The 18,343-nt window shown below is 52.9% G+C and overlaps 1 protein-coding gene across 1 annotated transcript in view; it reads right to left on the bottom strand.

The window, feature by feature from the left end:
• The window catches only part of LOC310775843 (venom factor-like), a gene marked incomplete at both ends in the record, with an annotated part of 115,330 nt that overhangs the window by 60,975 nt on the left and 36,012 nt on the right, over window positions 1-18,343 (bottom strand). The window contains 10 exons of the mRNA XM_083635970.1: window positions 1,590-1,702; window positions 2,720-2,789; window positions 4,410-4,707; window positions 5,184-5,299; window positions 7,184-7,234; window positions 7,406-7,617; window positions 9,897-10,005; window positions 15,186-15,408; window positions 15,539-15,663; window positions 18,088-18,237. Coding sequence (XP_083492096.1) covers window positions 1,590-1,702; window positions 2,720-2,789; window positions 4,410-4,707; window positions 5,184-5,299; window positions 7,184-7,234; window positions 7,406-7,617; window positions 9,897-10,005; window positions 15,186-15,408; window positions 15,539-15,663; window positions 18,088-18,237 — 1,467 coding nt within the window. The remainder of the gene's footprint in view (window positions 1-1,589; window positions 1,703-2,719; window positions 2,790-4,409; window positions 4,708-5,183; window positions 5,300-7,183; window positions 7,235-7,405; window positions 7,618-9,896; window positions 10,006-15,185; window positions 15,409-15,538; window positions 15,664-18,087; window positions 18,238-18,343) is intronic.

Here is an 18,343-nt window from a genome sequence, read left to right on the forward strand (position 1 = left end):
TCGCACAGGAAACACGTAAGAAGGAAAAACCCCATAAGGAGTTATGGGAGTCGCACAGGAAACGCGTAGGAGGGGATGGCCGAATATGGGCGAATGAGTCGCCTTTCCTGGGCCAGGGCAGAGTATATAACCAAGAGACTTCGGCTCATCTGGGCCAGTTCGCTGCTGCTACGAAGCTCTCCCGGACAGGAGACTTCCCTTTGGACTTAACAAATGGACTAAGGATTACGAGCACTTTCCAACGGAGCACACACAGAGGACTATTTCAAAGAGGATTACAAGAACAAAGCATGAATCGCGGATTGGCCATTTCCCCTAAAGAGACTTTGGAATACAATTGAACTTTGTGCGTCACTCCCCGCTCGTCCTCGAGTCAGCGTGGAAGTCGGGAATCCAACGAAGCGGCCGCTTCACGGATCCTGAGCAAGGAGCTCTCCCAAGGACTCTCGCTGCTCGACGGAGCCGGCCCCCAGCCGGGGAAGCTGATCTCATTCTCATTCCACCCCCAAAGTAACTTGATGAGTATACCACCATTGGCAGCAATTATTAGTTTATTAGAAGTGATATTGCATGTTTCTATATTACCAAATGAAATCAGATGTTTAATCATTGCTAATGCTGTACCCTGCAAAAGCTTTATAATAAAATAAATCAATTGGATTTAAAGTAACGAAGTGGACATTGAATGGTGTATTTTCCATGATAGTAATAATAAGGTTAGAGGTGCGTACAACACACTAAGGTTCTTAAAGGTTATCCTGGCTAACAAAATAGCAGTGCCCCTACGACTTTACTTAGTCGTTAAACATTATCTAGTCGGTAACAAGTGCAAGATTCAAGTGGAGCAAGCTGCCATAATAACAGACTCGACTGTACTGGTTATACCCGGCTCCAGGCTATTCAGCCGAGGTCGCCAGTCAGTGGTAGAGGGGTAAGGAGTCTGGAACACCACTCCGGCAGTTAGAGCTAGACGAGTTGCTCCCACATAACAGCTTAATTAAAGTGCAGAAGCTAGATGGAGTTATACACATCAAGCTGTTACTTTCGGACCCGTTGAATGGAGAGCTGTTTCTACCAGTATTAAGATAGTTCGCATCTATACTGAGGATATTGGCAGAGAATCAAGACATGGCGCCCAACGTGGGGCTCTAGCGGACACGCGGAGCCACACACTGAGAAGAATCCCAGCGGAAAGGAGCCGCTGAACTGCGGGGAAGCAACCCACAGAAAGGCGCGCGGAACGGGAGTGACCTGTCCGAGTGCCAACGGCCGGCGCCCTGAGAGTGAATCAGAGCGGCCGGTTCCGCAAAACTGCATCTTGCATCGCAGTAAGCGGGAAAAAGGAGAAGTAGCCTACGGGGAGCCCCAGCGGGGAGGGCCCCGAGGACTACACTGAATAGCCAACCTAGCCTGGAACTCATCCGTGATTCAGAAGCGCTATGAGCGGGACTGAGGGACAGGCGACTCGCCACGACGAAGACAGTATGGAAGAGGATGAACCCTCACCAAACCTAGCCGTGACGGGGAGGCGAACCCCGGCGGCTAGCCCCAGAGCAGTGCAAGGAGAAGAGGGACCAATGGACTCTCACCTGGCCCTCGGCCGCGGTGGGCTGACACGCCTCATACCCCTGACGAGACGAGTAGACGATTGGGACGAAAGCACCAAGCAACATCTGCGGTCCCTTCTCCCCTCCCCAGAAACCTGGGTTGAACAAGGTGCGTGGGAGGAACAAGTCACCGAGAGAGTTCGTAAAGATGGAGTGTTTATCGCACCCAAGCACTTCGGGGAGACTACTGGACCAATGGAACAGTTGGTGGTGGTACACAGCCCCGTGACCACATCAACAAAAGGATATATACAGGAATGGATGTCGTGGTGGACCCAGCGCCTGAACGAGTGGAGAGGCGGGAGGATCAACACCTTAATCAGCCCAGATGTTGGCTATGACCCGATCATTAAGATGTTGGCAGTGCGAACCGGCATACAGCACGTATTGGTCGGGCAGAGCACCCGGGCGGCCGCCGTCACTAGCAAACATTCGTCAATCCTGGATGCGATGACCCAGGCCGCAGTGGAACACCGTCGGCTAGTTGTGCCAACGGACCGAGCCGCAAGCCAGACCTCTGAGGTCCGTGGCGCGTTGAGCGGCACCGAAGGAGAATCATCAGCCGAGGATGAGGAAGAAGAACAAGAAGAACAAGAAGAACAAGAGGGGCAGGCGGCGTTGGAAGGAGTCCAATTGGATCAGCAGCGGCCGACTCTGGCGGGCTCCTATCTTTCAGGTCCGGAGCTAAGATCACTACCGACCCGGGTAGGTACCCCAAAGATAGCACAAGAACTAACGGAACTGCTGGCGAGTGAACTAAAAAACAGGCGGAAGGCTATCACGGGAAAAGGAGGGGAAACCCCCGTCCCGAGAACAAGCCGCTCCTTGCTATTAAAAACTCCGACCAAAAATGAAGAGAGGAGGACGCAGAGCGAAGAGAGACCAGGCCCATCATCTGGGGCCCAACGCGTGGACTATGAATGGAAAAAATCGTTCGACAAGATCAAGACATCCCCAGGGTCAGCTAGCAAAGCGACCCTTGTGAAAGTGGAGGAAAATGTATATGACCTGCCAGAGGACGAGGAGCACCCACTCCCCCGCCGAGGCCAATCACTGCTTGAAGTGGAAAAGATTCGCCCCCCACTTAAACCCCTCCCGAAACACGTCCGTACGTTGGAGATAGGACCTGGAATCCGGTTGTGCGAACACATCGGGGATACCACGGACTTCGACACCGATGTCCTGATCACGTTCATAAAGGAGAAGGGGAAATTCCTGTATAAAGAAGCGGGGAAACATCTGAGAATAGTGGGGGGTTTAGACTACCGGAAAGAAATGGATCATGAAATAACAGAGAACCACGGGTGGGTGCTGATGGTCAGCGGAGGAAACACCCAACATTGGGCGATAGTGCATGTGAAAGCACCCGAGTACCAAGATGGCGGAAACCAGAAGTATGAGGAGGCCTACATGGGTTACATGCAGGAGTGTGTGCAGGCTGGGCTGGAGAAGGCGGAGGAGATACAGGCTGAAAGGGTAATGATCTCGGCGGAAGGAATGCAATCGGGAGGTTGGCACCTGGGGGAGAAAATCGTCTGGCTGGCCATAACCGCACACCGGCGAGGAAAGGCCGCCTGGCAAACATCCATAACAGAGTATGTGCTCCAACTTTCTAAGAAGATGGATGACGCTCGGGCTAGAGCGCCCCGGACGGGGGATTATGACTCCAGACAACGTGCCAAGGAGGGGAAAGCAATTCCCCCAATCCGAGCTGCGGCGAGCCCCCGCCCCCCCCGAGCGGAACCACCGGATCCCCCACTGGCCGTTCCCGGAGCCAGACCCCCCGTGTCGGGAAGCCCAACAACCCCACAGCAAAAGGTCTTCCTCAAGCAAAAGGGGGAGACGGAGAGTTACGCAAAACTGGCGCAAGCCGCGCCCAGCCATCGCACAAGCACCCCGTCCCGCAGAACCTACCAAAGGCAGGACCGCAGAGAAGATGCCTACCAAGGGCAGGAGTGGCGGAAGGCCCGAGAGCCGAAGTGGGAAAAAAGGGCCCCTCCCGTCCAGAGACAGGGACCAAGGTGGGTGCTAGAAGGACTGGCAGACCTAACCGAACGAGTGAACCGGATAGAAATGGCTGAGGAAAATAACCACACAACCGATGATGAACAAGACCCGGATGCAGGGCAAGGGGAACAGGCCCTGGACGACCAGGCGAGCCAGGGGTCAGTGCCATTGTCAATGGCTGAAGAGAGAGCCTGGTGGGGGGGTCAGCCCCGACCCCTGAGGATGGCTACCCGCCGGGGGGATAAGAAAATGGTGGCCCTGCCTGATATAGAAAGGGTGATGAGTAACATCGCAAGAGATGAGAACTGGGGATTTGTGGAAACAAGAGATGGCCGGAGGACTTATGCCCCGGAAATCCTCCAGAGAGACTATGACATCCCGCCCGAATGGATGGACGCTAAGGAGGAGATCCTGACCCTGGAGGTCAGCGCCCCGGTGAGGGAATGGGCTAATATGTTAATGATGCCCACCTCCTTAACTCTGGCTGCGACCCAAAAGCTCACCGCTCCATGCCGAGTGGCCCATCTGGCAATACTCCACGACGTCATGTTGAGGAGACTTAAGAAGTCGGCGATCAGACAAGCCCGAAAGATGGCGGCGGACAGACGAATGCAAGACGGAATGTCAACAGAGGATGACGAACCCCCCACGCCCAGAGCCTCTCCGGCCCCCATCTCTCAGGCAGAACCGGACCAGGGACGAACGCTAAGAACCCGGTCAGACATGACCCAACGGAACCGCGACCCGGCCCCGCCGCCCCCAACAGCTCCGGCAACAACGGCTCCGGTAGTATACTCCGCAGCCGCGCACCGGGACTTTAAAATGATCAGAGACCTGGTGAAAAGAAGGGAGAACGGGGAAGCCCTCGATGAATATGTGAGACTGCAGTGGAGGCAGATAGGGGCCATGGGAGTCTGTGATGACGCCAAAAGATATTGGCTGGGCTTTGTCACAGGAGACATGGGGCTCGAGGGGGAGCTGGCCGAGGAGCACTACAAGCGGATAGTGCTCGAAGATGGGGAGGATGAGGAAGAGTTTATAGAGAACTGCCACACCCGGTTCCTGAGAGGGGCGACACTGACGGCCATCTGGGCTGGAGTTCAGAGAGAAGTGGGAGCAAATAGGTTCGTCAAGGTTATGAGGCTCATTACAGCAGGAACAAAGGCCGAGATTACATTTGCCACCCTGCCCACCCACTCACGGACCAAGGACATAGATCTGGAAGTGACTAAATTCGACCTGGCCACGAAACATGCTAAGAAAAAGAGGCAAGCCAGAGAAGAAGATAAAGACAAAGCGCCCCAATCTCCCATGAAGCAAGTGGGAAAGGCTGGGGGACAGTGGCCGAAAGCCTCACCAGCAGGGAACAAGGACCCTGCACCGGAGGAGACCAGAGGTGCCGGTGGGCCGGAGCAGACCCCCGGCCAGCCCGAAGGACAAAAATATGAGGGACAAACATACAATAAAGGGGGCAGACCACAGGGCCAGTCAAGAGGTCCAGGGTATCTGTCAGCAGCCCAATACGCCCTATTGTCAAATGATGAAAAAGACGCCCGCAGGCTTGCGCACCAGGATGCGCTGGCCAGGGGCGTCAAAAAGTAATGACGATCAAGGCGCGGGTCGTATTGGAAAATGCCTACCGGGAGGGAGACGAAATCTACACTCTTGTGGATGGGGACCCCTACCTGGTGGACACAGGAGCCGAGGTGTCTATGACCCGCAAACGCCTTAAAACAACCGGACATCTGAAAGTCCAGCTAGCCACCGGTACCATTGAAGAGGTGCCGTATGGAATATGGAAAGGAATAGTGTGGATCACTGGTCCACAAGACTTGATCACACTACGCGACTTACAAGAACTTTACCTACCCCGCAACGAGAGGAGAATGGTGAAAAGACGGTTACAGACACTGCATTCTAGACTGATTCGGTCCCCCCAGCTCGGGAGTGGACCAGACTACACCGACTGGTATAAGCCAGTGGACGTACCGTTGGTGACGGATCAGAAACTGGAAGAGAGTGATTTCTCCCCGGCCGGGAAGGAAGAGCTAAGACGCATATTAGCCACAGCCAACGTGGCAAGGTTCAAGAACGATTGTGGAGACCTGGGGGCCGGAGATGAACATGTCATCATAGGAGCAGTACATCCCTCTGTTCGCCAGTACCCCTTGAACCCTGGAGCCGTGAGAGAGATGGACATAATTGTAAAGGAATTACTGGTGCAAGGCATTGTCAGAAAGGAACCAAATCCCATTACAAACAGCCCAATACAAGCGGTGAAAAAATCTGAGGCGTCAGGAGGGGGCTGGAGGCCGGTGATCAACTTCAGGGCCCTGAACCGACGCACCACCGCTAACAGGGCAAGTCTCATAAATCCACAGGCGTCACTGAAAACGCTAACAGTCAAGAAATATAAATCCTGCATTGACCTGGCAAATGGATTCTTCTCCCTGAGGTTGGCGGGACAGTCCCAGGGAAGGACGGCGTTCACGCACAAGGGGGGGTCCTACGTGTGGACTCGACTCCCCCAGGGGTACCTCAATTCCCCCAACGTCTTCCAGTCAAAGGTCATGCAGGTGTTGGATGGCATACCCGCCACCATATACATTGACGACGTGTACATAGCCGACGATACCGAAGCGGAACACCTGAAAACGCTACAGACAGTAACAGGCAGGCTCACGGCGGCAGGCCTGAAGCTCAACCTAAAGAAGTGCCAGTTCGGACGGTATCAAGTGAACTACCTGGGATTCGAAGTGAGCACCGACCTAGGCGTATCCGTCAACTACGCTGAGAAGATAAGCGCCCTAAGGCCGCCCGAGACCCTGAACGAGCTGCAGAAAGTCATGGGGGTCCTGAACTATGTAAGGGACCATGTGCCATACTATCAACGGTACGCCAGACCACTGTATGCCCGGATGAAAAAGATTGGACCAAACGCCAACATATATTCCAAGAAGGACTGGATGTGGACCGCCACGGACCAGGACCTTCTGGACAGACTCAAAGGCCTGACGGCAAAAGCCGCGAGGCTGGAACCCAGAAGCCTCACTGCGCGGCTCGTGATTGACATCCAGTGCGAAGACGCCAACTCCATGGTAAAAGTGAGCAACGAAGGCGCGGGGATAGTGGCCTTCTGGAGTTACACTCTAACCACGGTGGAAAGGAAATACCCCCTGGCAGAAAAAGAGCTGGCGGTCCTAGCCAGATACTGGCTCGCGATAAAAGACCTAGCGCAGGGCCAGAAGATCAAGGTCATCACCGAGAGCCAGGTGCACCGGTTCCTGACAAAGGGTACGATTGCGGGCACAAAAGCCACAAACACCCGTTGGGGACATTGGGAGAACATACTTCTGGACGCGGATTTGCAGGACCTGGGCCCGGCCCTGCCCACCCAAAAGACATTACCAAAAACAGAACATAAGGAGGGGGAGATGCCATATGATTATGTTCTGTACACGGACGGATCAAGGAAAGGACCAGATGAAATGGCCATCTGGGGCTTTATCCTGAAAACAAATGAAGGCCAGGGACAACGGCAACTGAGCAGAGGCAAAGGAATGACCCACGGCAGCGCACAGGCGGGAGAGGTGAGCGCGCTGCTGGAGGGGCTGCTGGAGCTGGAAAAACGAAAAATCAAAAGAGCAAGGATAGTCACAGACAGCTACTACTGCTGCCAGGCTATGAATCAAGATCTATCCATTTGGGAAGACAATGGATATGAAGGGGCCAAACGTAAAGCAGTGGCACACGATGGGCTATGGAGGAAAATAGCAGAACTCAGAGCCAACATGCACTTGGACGTTGTGCACCAGAAAGCGCACGCCAAGGAGGGGGCACACTGGCAGGGGAATGACGAAGTTGACCGCTACGTCCAAGAGAGAAGACTGATCTTCGTCGGGATCGAGAAGTGGGACAAAACGTCCAAAGGACGAGTAGTCCCAAAAGAGGCCGTGGAGGGGGTGGTGCTGGCGGTGCACAAAGCACTGGGCCATGCAGGTGCCTTGCCAACACGGAGGGAATTGGAGGAGCAGCAACTCTGGATTGCTAATAAACATGTACATCGAGTTCTCAGAGAATGCGAAGTATGTGGAAAGTACAACGCAGGTCGAAGAGGTCAACGCGCAGAGGGCTTGACCATTAAGAGCACAGTGCCCTGGGGATCTGTCTGCATGGATGTGGCAGGCCCCTTGGGCATAACTGGGAAAAGAGGAGAGAAGTACCTATTGGTACTTGTGGACTCGATGTCAGGTTTCGTGACTGTAAAACCGGTGCGCAAAGCTAATGGGACCAGCGTAGTGAGTATGCTGGACCAAACATGCAGCGTACAGGGAGTGCCCAAGGAATTAAGAACAGACAACGGGTCCCACTTTCGAAACGCCCAAGTGGACAGATGGTGTCAAGAGAACGGGGTAATAAGGACTTATTCCCCGCCCTACACCCCACAAGCAAATGGGGTAGTAGAAAGAGCAATTGGACTGGTAAAGAACTGGATTGCCAAAAATGCCAATGACAAAGAATGGAGCACCAAAACACTGGAGATAGGGAGGGTCTTGAATGACCGGCATCGCGCTGACAGGCCCTCCCCCTCTGAGCAGCTAAACCAACGCCCCTTCCTGACACCGGAGGTGGGGAGGGGGGCTGAGCATAAAAACAGCCAGCCAACTCAGAAGAGGCCGTTGAAAGTGGGACAAAGATTCTGGGTGAAAGCACGAGACCACCCCATGGGCACAGCAGTAAAAGCAAAGTACGAGACAGTGGACGTTGTCACAGAGATCCTGGACGCAAACACTGTCCGACTAAAGAAGAAGGGCATCCAAGGAGTGGAGCAGCTCAAGGCAATTCCAAGCTAGAAGAAAACCAGGAACCAAAAATGGCTAGTAACGCACCTAGCCTCCCGCCCTATGTCAGACTAGCCACTGTCTATGGGGTGGTTGTCATGCGAAGGAACCTCTCGGGACTGTGGGCAGGAACAGCACTGAGAAAGTTGGAATATGCTAAAAAAGGATTCCTGTCGGAGGAGGAGGAGGTGTTGCAATGGAGTAGAGTGGAGAATAAATGTGCGGTGTGCATAAGGCCCACCACACTGAAGGTCCATTGGCAAGGACCTGGCCGAGAAAAGCCATTTCGAATTCAGGACCACCTGGGGGAATTCAGGGGAATGGTCCACAAACCTGTGAAAGTGCTAGACGCGTACATATGTGGGAGGTGTAGACTACGCACTCTGCCGAGATTGAAAGTGATAATGCAGTGGGACCATAGCCCGTCAGTGGTGGGACCCACAGGATGTGTCTGCCAGTGGGACGGAGGGAGCTTACAAAGATGCCGCTCCTGTGTCCTGCTATGCAACACTGGGATGGTAATGGAGGTAGCGGAGGCAAAAGGATGGCAAGTGAGACGGTTCATGGAGCCGCTAGAGTCCTTTGACATCAAGGATGGAGGAGAGGTAAACCAGATGGAGGAAGAAACGGGGAGAATAGAAGCCAATCCACATGGACCATCTGCCCCGCCGGCCTACCCTGCAATACCGGGATTGGAGAGCCAGAGCAGTGGCGGGACATGGCCCAAGGCCCCCCCCAATAGTCCCCAGCAAAGGCAAACCCCCGGGAAGCGCAACAAGCGGCCCGAGAAGGAGAAACCTCCACGGGATCTCCTGAAAGAATCATTGACCACGTCATGGCCCTACTGCCTCACTAGGAACCTAAGGGCGACCCCACTGATGACAGCCATACAAGTACCACCGACATTTAGGGTATGGCGCGACCCAGGAGCGCTGGGGAAGATCACGGCATGGGACCGTATGCCGGAACAAGAGAGAGAGCGAGCAAAAAGTGGGGGCTGGGAAGGACCATGGGAGCTCATTACTTGGGACAAACTGATCGAGGAGGTAATCTACGACTCCTCCAGACCATGGGAAGACCTACCTGAAATACCAAATGAAGAAGGGCAGAGGAGATCCGATCTGTGGTACTACACAACCAGCATTGATGCGTTTGGCGATACAGGAGCTAAAGCAAAGGCCAAGAGAGCAATTTATGTGGTCGCCCCAGAAGACTGGAGGCGAGATGGGGTGGTGCAACTACTGGGAACAGTAGCGACGCGGACGGCCACGCCCTGGAGGGGGAGCCAAGATGAGAGTGACCCCCTGGAGATTGAAATAATAGTACAGATGGTGATAGTCCCCTACAAGGGGATGTACTCTGTGGGGGTGGATATAAAAGAAGCCTTAAAAGAACCCATAAAGGAAGCCATACAACCCACTAAGCCGAAGCCAAAGCTTACCCTTAAGGAAAGGGTTGTGCAGAGATTCTCCAGATTCGCAAGAGGGGAGTCGAAGGAGGGTGAAACCATCGTCTAGGGTGGTAGGAGGAACGGCCACTGTTGTCTCTGTCTGCAGGAATGGAGAGGATCCAAGAGATGGTGAAAATCCGAGAAGCGGAATTTCAGAAAGCATTGGAGAAGAGACGGAACATGGAGAAACTGGAGAAAAGGGAGGAAAAAATGATACGATGCCCCAGGAGGTGGCAGGGGGTGCGACATCTCGGTTGGGTGGAAGAAGAGCTGGAGGAGTTAGGAAAGAAAGGAGGCCTGCAGGCTTATAAAGTGGATGAAAACACGATCTTGACCTGGGACGAGTGGACTGGAGCCCCATATTTGATGCTCCTCAATGAGAAGATATGGTTGGGCGCCCCCCGACGGGATTTCAGCCTCACTACACCCGGATCGGGCGGTTACTATTGCACCAATTACGAGACACAACTGCTCCCAATAGACCGGACCAAGTGTAGGTGCAAGTGGTGGCTCAAGGACCTGGTGTGGCAGGGAGTGGAAGAGGAGTGGGATCGCCCATGTCAAATATGTAAAAGGGAGGTTGGCCCTCTCCTGGGCCCACCGATCCCTGGCCCGGAGTTTTACAGGCCTTACAGGCCCCAGTTTCATCTTGAAAAGTTGGTGATGAGGTCGGAAGAGCAACTGGGACGTTTCCGGCCGGAAAAAAGGAAATTATATGGGCTCCAGCCGGTCATGAGTTGTCCTAAGAGGATGCCATGGATAATGAATACAGTGTACCTCGAGGTGAACGGGCTGCGGATCAAACTAAGGTGGGGGCCGAACTACGCCGACCATGGCTTCGGAGCCTATGTGGAGATCTTCCTAGGATCAGAGGTGATCTGGAACAACAGTGTGAAGATGTACAGGAGGCTCCTTAAAAGAACAAAAGATGAGAGCTACTATGTTCTAGAGAATCAATACCAACACCTAGTGACCATGGTGACAGTGAACCCACCGCAAGTTGAAGATTCGATGCACGGGCATTCCAGAGCAAGAGAAAGAACACCGAAGTGGATCAATTGTCCCGGCCCGGAGGGGTACTACCAGGAGGTATTGATGACCCCCCGGGTGCGGCACCATGGGGTTAGGGTGGTGCAGGTGGAACTTCTGGACCTGCACTGTCAGCCAGTGTACTCGGCTGTAAACATGACCCGACCAGCCGGGAGAGACTACAAGCTACAGATCTACGAGCTGCAGCACCTAGCAGATGAAATCGAAATGATGTGCATCAAGCCCAAGCAACCCCGACGTCCCAGAACTCGGTCTCCACCTCAGGGGCCCCTCCCAAAACCAGAGTATGAGGAAACGGTGTTCTGGAAATGGGCGTGGCGAGGACTAGACCCAGAGGTCCGCCCCTACAGGGCGCCACTATCTAAGCAGCTTTTCCAGGGCAGAGTCACAGTGAACAAACAAGGAGAAGAGGAAGGTCCCGACCCTTACATCATCTCACTGGACCAATCAACCAAGGGACCAACATCAACTCTGGAGAAACGGAGGGAGCCACCCGATACTCCACTTCCTGCAAAGATCCAGCGCCAGCTATGGGAACACTCGCCTGACGAAGGATGGCGCTGCAAGATCATAGCGCCCAATACCAGCAACGACAGGCTCGCAAGCAACGAATAGAAACAAGAAAGCAGCAGACACTTGAGCGACAGCGGCTTGAAGAAAAACGACTAAGGAATAAACGACTACTCTTTTGCCTAGCCCTCACACTGAAGACATTAGCAGTGATACTAGGATTTGCAGTGATCCTGGTAATATTGTACCAGTATGGTGCAGAACCTTGGGCCCAGACCCATCAAAGGGCCCGCTACAGATCTACCAAATACTTCCAGCAGACGTGCAGGGAAGTACAACCAGTGAATCTGTTCGTCGCATGGGACGGCAACAGCTCACAATCAAACCAGACCTACTGGACTCACGTACAAGGTCTGGATGTCAAAGCCAAGACCAAAGCGCTTCAAGCAACAGACGTATGGATTGAGATCATGGAGGGGGAGGGTCTCAGCGAAGGCAACTGGACCCTGGAGGACCTATTTCTTGACGGTGACAAGGGCTTGCTGGTGAAGGTGTTTAAGTGGAAACAAAAGTCGCGGAAAAAGGCACAATGTAACTGGATGCATCCAGAAGGGGGAGATCCGAGCTCCTACTGCACGTGGGCATGTGAGCTCTTTCCGGGGTCCAATGAGCCATACTGGGTAAAGGAACCCATCTACCAAACAGGACCCCGCAATGACTCCTGTTTGGGCCTGTTTTTGAAATGGGACTTTTGGGGAGACTACAACCTCACGTGCAGTGAAAGTGAGACCAAGGGCCCCAGACGAAGACCAGCAAGGTCTCGAAATGAGACTGCGGTCCCCGGGGGAAAGACCCGGGAGACGCGCGCTATTGCAGACACCACAAAGGGCACCAGCCAAACTACGCCTGAACCAGCATTAGACCGCCCAGCTACCGGCAAGCCTCACCCAGTGGACCCTAGCAGTACCCCGTCCGAAGGTATGCTAGCTGGTGTACTCAAAGCCGTCATAAAGATACGTGAAGTTTGGGACGCCGCAAGAGCCAATGAAAGTAGAAGATTGGCCCGAGAATGTGTCTTTGAGAAATTGACACATCTCAGCCCATGTTATTGGAATAGAAATACCCCATGCCCGGCCCAGAACTATATGGTGTTATCACCGGCAAAACAGTATGTGTATCGATTCAGCTACGAGAAGGCTGGTAGCAACGTGCGACCAACCGCCTGGACGGAAGATTGGCTGAATGACTCCCTGCCATGGATATGGACAAAGACAACTAAGCATTTCTTGGGAGCCTTCCCTGAAGGACAGAGCAAGACAAGCCAGGGACTCAAGGGACCATACCAATCAGAATTCTACGTGCAAAAGCTCCCTACACCTGAAGACTTAATGGCAGTTCCCCAGGGGGATTTCCAGAAAATTGATGAATGTGTCGCTCGCAAGGCGTTTCAAGATTTGAACGGGACTGACTACGTCAGCAGCGGTGTGTCCCCACGCTGCCAAATTGATCAGACCGGGCTGAGTGCCTTTGCGGCATGGAAATATGACTGTGAGGGACTGTTGACCAACAAAACGATTAAAGGTATCCTGCAGGCATGGAAGGAAGGACACACCAGGGTCGCTGGAACCACCTGGGCAGGGCTGCAGGCTGGCGAGGTGAAAGCCTGGGTGTTGCCCTGCCTGACGCTAAGTGACAGTTACTGGATAAAGTACCAATATCTGGCAACAGTCTACTCGGCGGAAGAAGACGCCTCGCCGGCATATTCCCACTGGGGGTCCATTTGGAACCCAGACCGCTTCATAAGTCCCAGGCCATGGAAGATGCGATGTGAGCGGGATAAAACCACGTGTACAATCAGCCTAGCCAGAGACAACTGCAATCAGCTACCAGTCTGGAAAGATCATTGCAATACATACTACAGGGATGAGTACGAAACATACTCCCACCAAACAATTTGGAAGAAATCAGCCGGCAGCACCAGTCGGACCAAAGGAACAGTAATCTGGAGAAGAGTGTTCCCTGCAGACGTTGGCTGCACTAAAGCCATAATGGGACATGGGATGTCTCAAAGGGGGAATGTGAATGGGAGAATTATCCCGTTTGCAGCCAGCCCAGAGATGCTGGTGGCCGAGAGCCAGGCCTTCAGAAGAAGTCTCTGCAAGGGTCTGGAAGTTGCAGGATATGAATGGGTGGGGCCCAACAGCATCTATAACAACGGCACGTGCTACTCTCCTGAAGAACATTGGGTCACCTGCGGGACAGGTAGCCGGAGACATGAGTGCACCTTTGGGGAGAGGGTTAAAGCCACACTAAGTGATGGGATTTCCATAGTGGTGGAGGAAGTGGAGGAAATAATCGCAGAAGGAGCCAGCGTTCTAGGAGGATGGCTGAGGGCTCTGCTTGGCCGAATATGGCCATATTTGGTCCTGTTACTGGGCCTCATCATCTCTGTGGCAGTTGGCTGCAGCCTACTCAAGGGCGGAGCAGGCGCCCTGGCGCGTCACTGTTGCAAAAAGAAGGCCGATAGGCCAGAAGATAAGAAGCCCCTCCCCCGGACGGGGGCGGGATCAACCTCCCTATAAGAATTCACACCCGCGTAGCAGAGTCATTCTACTTCCTGGGAGATACGAGGAGAGCAACCTGACCTTGACCTAAAACCAACACAGCAGTCGGAGCAGCAATGACGAACAATACCACTATGCCCCCGGAAACAATTCTGAACAGAGTGAGTACTTTCGAGTACACAAGTATTGCATTCAGCTGGATCGTTTTCTGTAGCATGGGAAACTGGTCTCTCAGCCAGCCCCTGCGAATTGTGACTTTAGCCCGAGGACTGGTAAAGATGATTATTTGCAAACTGCAGAAGAAGCCAGAAATAGGCTCAGCTCTATTCGTCACCTACATTCTGGGCCGCTACAGACTAAATCTAAGAACGGGCTCCCTGTGGGAAAAATGCCAGGGAGTGGCTGTAACAATCTGGCTAATTCTGGATACGTTGGCAATGTTCATCCAAATCCTCCTAATACCGGTGGCCGTTTACGAAGGAATGCTGACCATTGCATTATTGGGCTATCACATGATTAAGGCCTGCCACGTAAAAAGAGGAAGACGCCATTTACTGATGAGACTCTGGCCAGCTGTGATTTGGGGGATGGGTTGGGGAATAGTTGCTGCCTTCTGGTGGCTGAGTTGGGTGGATCAGCTTGCAGTGATTGCATGGTTCATGACATACGCAGCCATATTCCCCAGAAGAGATGGCGACCTGGCGACGCCTATCCCGCCGGAAGCCCAGATCCCATCAATGATGTGGGCGAGGGTCCTACGGGGCGCCAGGGCTGCGCGGGATCCTGATGAAGGGCACCCATAATGATACGGGGTGCCCTTGCCATGCTTACCCGCTATCGCTTCATTGCACAATATAGCCTGTATTTAAAAATGTTACCTAATGTTGCAGGAGAAGGCGTTCTGCGTCTCCTGTGAGGAAGATCTCGAGAAGGCCCAGGCCCTGTGGGAAATGGGGGGAATGCTCCTGTGTCCCTCATGCTACCAACGACAGGGTCCAATTCAGGCTGCAAGGGGCATCCTATGCTGGAATAACACCATGACTTTGGCCATGATGCAGCCTGAAGCCTGTTATAGGCTGGAAGCAGAAGCCACGGTGGTGTGGAATTCCGCCAAGATGGCCCGCACCTCGGGAGCTCTGACCTATGCAAACTTGACCTTGTTCCCGGCGTATACCAAAATATGGAGGTTTTCTGACGGAACACGGGTCTCATCAACCCATCTGGGAGATGGCCGCTTTGGAGCTATCGGGGAACCAATGCGACGGACGGTAGCGGCCACCGAGGTGGTTTCGACCGCCGCAGAGAACCCACGAGTCCAGAGCCAGGAGGCCATTCGCCCACCTGTAGTGGCCACCAGGCCTCTCCTTGGGATGGCAAAGCTACAGGCACTCGTCACGACCACAGCACGAAGCAAGAGTTCCGGCCACAGCAACGCAGCACTGGCACATCCACCTCAGACCAGAAAAGAATCGGCCAGGAAGAACAACGGGCCTCTTCCCCCGCCAATACCTCCCGCCGAGGACGGAGACCAAGCAGTGGAAGGAGGCGTCGGCAGTGTCTTCACCGATGACTCCGTGGACTTCTCTGCCGGGACACAGCATATCCTGGTCGGGGGGAGAACCCCAACGAGCATCCTGAATTGGGACCCCAGGGCAACCGGGGGTCCGGCACAGATCCGTCCATCCAGTCGGGAGTGGGCACTCCCCCCTCCACATCTATCCCCGATCACCCCCCCTCCCTCCTATTCCCCACTCCCCACGCCTATCTCCCCATACCTCTCCCAAACCCTCCCCCCTGCATCCCTTCTCTGTCTTACAGAAGACACCTTCACGATCACGGATTCATGGAGTCCACAGATGCAGGGGTCCCGAGGAATGCTGGAGGACGAGGTGGTGGATTTGTGCCAAGATGTGCCAAGCCCCCTGATGATCCGCGCCTCGCCGTCTCACCGCGAGGATGGAGTATGCCACTTGGAATATAAGGATGGAAGGGCAGGAGCTGATCTCGAGGAGGGGGTGTCAAGAAGGTCGCCTCCGATGGAAGGAAAGCGACCTAAGGTTGCGAGATCGGCTCGCGGGAATGACCACCGGGTCTCTGGCAAGCCACATAGCTCCAAAGGTCGAGCGTCTAAAGCCATCCATGGGAGTAAAAAGAAATGAACAATACCACAGGAGATGGCCGGGCCGGTAACCAAATGAAATGATTAATGTTAGAAGCCAAGGGGAGCGAGTGATTAAAGGACATTAAATGTATTAACACATGTAATGAATATTAACACATGTAATGAATATGAAATGTAACAGATATTAACACAAGTAACCAATATATTCTGAAACAAATATAACTGAATGTACTTGTGCTGAAAGTAGACTCTCAAAGCACAGAGTTAAGTATTGAGGCCGTGTAATGGGTTCCATGTGTGGACAGACTGCATGGGCCATTCCTGGCCTGGGTTGATATAAAAGCTATGATATGAAAGCTATAATTAGAAAACAGCCTGAGGAGTTGGGAGATGGAATGGAATGTGGTGCTTCCCTGGAAGCCATTCTGGGCTGCCTATAATCAACCCGGCAGGAGATATGGTTCAGAACAAAGCAGAGAGTACCATGTATGGGCGCTGAGTCGCACAGGAAACACGTAAGAAGGAAAAACCCCATAAGGAGTTATGGGAGTCGCACAGGAAACGCGTAGGAGGGGATGGCCGAATATGGGCGAATGAGTCGCCTTTCCTGGGCCAGGGCAGAGTATATAACCAAGAGACTTCGGCTCATCTGGGCCAGTTCGCTGCTGCTACGAAGCTCTCCCGGACAGGAGACTTCCCTTTGGACTTAACAAATGGACTAAGGATTACGAGCACTTTCCAACGGAGCACACACAGAGGACTATTTCAAAGAGGATTACAAGAACAAAGCATGAATCGCGGATTGGCCATTTCCCCTAAAGAGACTTTGGAATACAATTGAACTTTGTGCGTCACTCCCCGCTCGTCCTCGAGTCAGCGTGGAAGTCGGGAATCCAACGAAGCGGCCGCTTCACGGATCCTGAGCAAGGAGCTCTCCCAAGGACTCTCGCTGCTCGACGGAGCCGGCCCCCAGCCGGGGAAGCTGATCTCATTCTCATTCCACCCCCAAAGTAACTTGATGAGTATACCACCATTGGCAGCAATTATTAGTTTATTAGAAGTGATATTGCATGTTTCTATATTACCAAATGAAATCAGATGTTTAATCATTGCTAATGCTGTACCCTGCAAAAGCTTTATAATAAAATAAATCAATTGGATTTAAAGTAACGAAGTGGACATTGAATGGTGTATTTTCCATGATAGTAATAATAAGGTTAGAGGTGCGTACAACACACTAAGGTTCTTAAAGGTTATCCTGGCTAACAAAATAGCAGTGCCCCTACGACTTTACTTAGTCGTTAAACATTATCTAGTCGGTAACAAGTGCAAGATTCAAGTGGAGCAAGCTGCCATAATAACAGACTCGACTGTACTGGTTATACCCGGCTCCAGGCTATTCAGCCGAGGTCGCCAGTCAGTGGTAGAGGGGTAAGGAGTCTGGAACACCACTCCGGCAGTTAGAGCTAGACGAGTTGCTCCCACATAACAGCTTAATTAAAGTGCAGAAGCTAGATGGAGTTATACACATCAAGCTGTTACTTTCGGACCCGTTGAATGGAGAGCTGTTTCTACCAGTATTAAGATAGTTCGCATCTATACTGAGGATATTGGCAGAGAATCAAGACACTCCTCACAGCAAAGTCTGTTCACCTCGTTTTTTCTTTTGTTTATTATTACAGGCATTAACGGCAGCATACAAACAACAACTCTGGGGTTTTTATTGCTGTCATTACCATCGCTGTTTTGTAATGGAACAGAAACGACAATAAGGCTGTTACTAGCGCTGTGTTTGCGCAGGACGGTATGTCAACAATATGGCGCCGTCCAGGGTTAGCGAATAAGGTCTATTGCCAAAGATGCACGGTGAACAGCAGGTGGGAACCGTCCTGTGTAACTTGAATGACAGAATGAATCAGCATGCAGGTATACTAACAGTGATGCGCAGTTTGCGCTGCTGGTGATTCTTGGGCATGTTGATGGTGACTCTACTGGAGCCGGAGGAGACGATCAGGGGCGTATCCAGAACATTCAGCCTGACCACGACGTTACGGGCTGGGGAACCGTCATGGTGGCTCACCTGGACCTGGGGAAGTTGGGGAGAACATCTCTTCGAGGGACACTTCACCAAAAAAACAATTCTGATTTATTTCTGCATGATCTCACACATAACAGAAAACTAAACCGTTTTG

Source organism: Poromitra crassiceps (genome assembly GCF_964638095.1).
Source record: "Poromitra crassiceps genome assembly, chromosome: 4".
Classification (NCBI taxonomy): Eukaryota; Metazoa; Chordata; class Actinopteri; order Beryciformes; family Melamphaidae; genus Poromitra; species Poromitra crassiceps.